This window comes from Anoplophora glabripennis, unplaced genomic scaffold (assembly GCF_000390285.2).
Source record: "Anoplophora glabripennis isolate ALB-LARVAE unplaced genomic scaffold, Agla_2.0 scaffold231, whole genome shotgun sequence".
In the NCBI taxonomy this organism is placed as follows: Eukaryota; Metazoa; Arthropoda; class Insecta; order Coleoptera; family Cerambycidae; genus Anoplophora; species Anoplophora glabripennis.
The window spans coordinates 138,358-140,578 of record NW_019416343.1 but is presented as its reverse complement, the minus strand read 5'-3'; the positions used below and the strand labels follow the sequence as shown (position 1 = coordinate 140,578).

The 2,221-nt window shown below is 32.9% G+C and overlaps 1 protein-coding gene across 1 annotated transcript in view; it reads left to right on the top strand.

The window, feature by feature from the left end:
* Positions 1-1,682: 1,682 nt before the first annotated feature.
* Positions 1,683-2,221, top strand: part of LOC108905486 (serine protease 7-like) — a 14,099-nt gene continuing 13,560 nt past the window's right edge. The window contains exon 1 of the mRNA XM_023454171.1: positions 1,683-1,944. Within this exon, the coding sequence (XP_023309939.1) occupies positions 1,770-1,944 (175 nt within the window). The 5' untranslated portion in view covers positions 1,683-1,769. The remainder of the gene's footprint in view (positions 1,945-2,221) is intronic.

Genomic DNA, 2,221 nt, shown 5'->3' with positions numbered 1-2,221 from the left:
TACTTACCTGGCAGTTGGTAGTCGTTAATTATTACTTATCCGCATATAAAGGTCATATTTAGACAAAATTATTGGTTTCACCCTATTTAGTCTATGTACTTATGTAATATCCCTGCTTTGCTTACCATTGTATGATTTATTAATTAACGTATTAATTGATAGTGCCTATTTGCCTTATTGTCCAAGTTTGCTTAGACTTTCATTATTGTTTTGATTGGTATTTTACTTTAGTAGTAGTTATAAACCTTTTTGTTTTCTTTTTGCTAGAACTGAATAGTACGTATTATTTATTTTGTTGCTATTGCTCTCACACAATCTAAGTAGAGGCTAGATATTTATTTAAAGTATTCAACACCATCAAAATTATAAAAACTATTCCTAGTGTGAAGATATACCCGTTGCCTATTTTACTTGGTAGTTTATTATTCTAAGCTTATACATGTATACCGAACCATAGCGCTATTGGGGAGGGTTATAGTTATACTTATATTTATTTCTTCATTGTACCCTGCTTAGGCATTATTTTGTCTAATCCATATATGTCTTCACATACTAATATTTACATCTGAGACATTGTACAACAAAGATACCACTGGGCAAATATCTAACGCTCTACAACCTTATTATTAATCATCAACTGATTGTAGATCAGATATGTTACACTCTGAAAGTTGAGAGATTAAAGTTGTCGTTTTTAATGGTGTATATATTATTAGAGCTCTTATTGGTACCTTTTTCCCGTTTTTTTTTGTAACCACATTTAAGGTATTAGCATCAGTGGCTCCTCTCCAGCCTTCCTGGATACTGACCATCGGGTTGTAAAACGGGTGGCGCCTTTATAAAAGTTTTAAGTGATTTCAACCTTCTCCCATCTCTGCTGAGCTAGGGCCAACCCTATAGCTGGAGAAGAGAACTGATAGTTCTTTTAATTATTGTAAAACCACCCGACCCGTCTCAAAACGTAATATTTTTTAGTGGTTGATATGTCTATTGTCCTTTTAAAAAGACGGAACTTTTTAAGAAAACCAATGTGCAAGAATTTTTTTAGACTTTTTATGTAAAATTACCTAAAATTAAACATATTATTTAATTTTTACTCTAATTTTCGAAAAAAACATAATTCAGGCATATCTGGGTTAATAATTTTTTAATAAATATTTTTTTTATTTATGTAAATTTGTAGTTTTGTGCTATTAAAACCTAAACTAACGAAGCAATCTGAATGCTATAAAGAGACAATTTGTAGAGAATTGAAATACGAATGAAACGAGAGGTCGATTGATCCGATCAGAAAATTAGAAACGGAAAAAAAACGGAAAAATCGGAAAATTTAGCGTTTTTTTAAATTCATTACAGCGCAATTTTTATAAATAAATACATAATTTGTGAAAGATGGTTAAAAATAAAATACGTTTAAAAGTTTTTCAAATACAGATAACGACTTTCCTTAATTTAAATAAAGAGAGAGTGGATACGGCAGCTTTCATTTCATATTTTTATCTTGACGCAGTCAAATTTCATGCACTAACGGTTTTCCCAAGGTTGTCGGAAATCTACTACCTTCATTTTCATACTTAACCACTATCGCCGCTGACCAGTACAAGAATATAAGTGGCTGGGTTTTTCTACGCTATTTCACGTGCGATATTATAACACATTGTTATTCAGTGGCGTTTACTATTGGATACAACTAATTTGGTGGGATTAAATATGCGATACGATGGCCAGTGCGAAAATTATCAACCAGAGAATGAGGTGCTTGTCGCGAAATGGGACAATCGACGAACCTGTTCTGCTTATGTGCAATTTTTAGTGTCGGGGCGGTGCCCGTTACCCAAAACTTCACCTTAGAAGCAAGTGAAAGTGACAATGTTTTAAAGTCTTGTACTGAAGATGTGCCGAAACAAGTGGGGAAGCGTTCGACGAATGTCGCATCAATTCCTAGTAAGACAGTTTCTAGCTTCCAGCTTACAAAATTATTTAATTGAAAAGACATTTTTATTTTATTGCACTCCCTCAGTCTGTTTCCCTACAGGGTGTTTCTAAAATAGGGTACCAAACTTCTGCTGCGTTTATAACTCATTAAAGTAAGCCAAAAAGTTCCTATTAACATGTGCCCTAAAACGCACCTTTAGGAAGTTATATGCCCTTAAAAGGGCTCAAACAAAACTGTTTTTTTTTCTGTTATTGACAAAACGGTCGCAAATAAATAGAAAAAAAT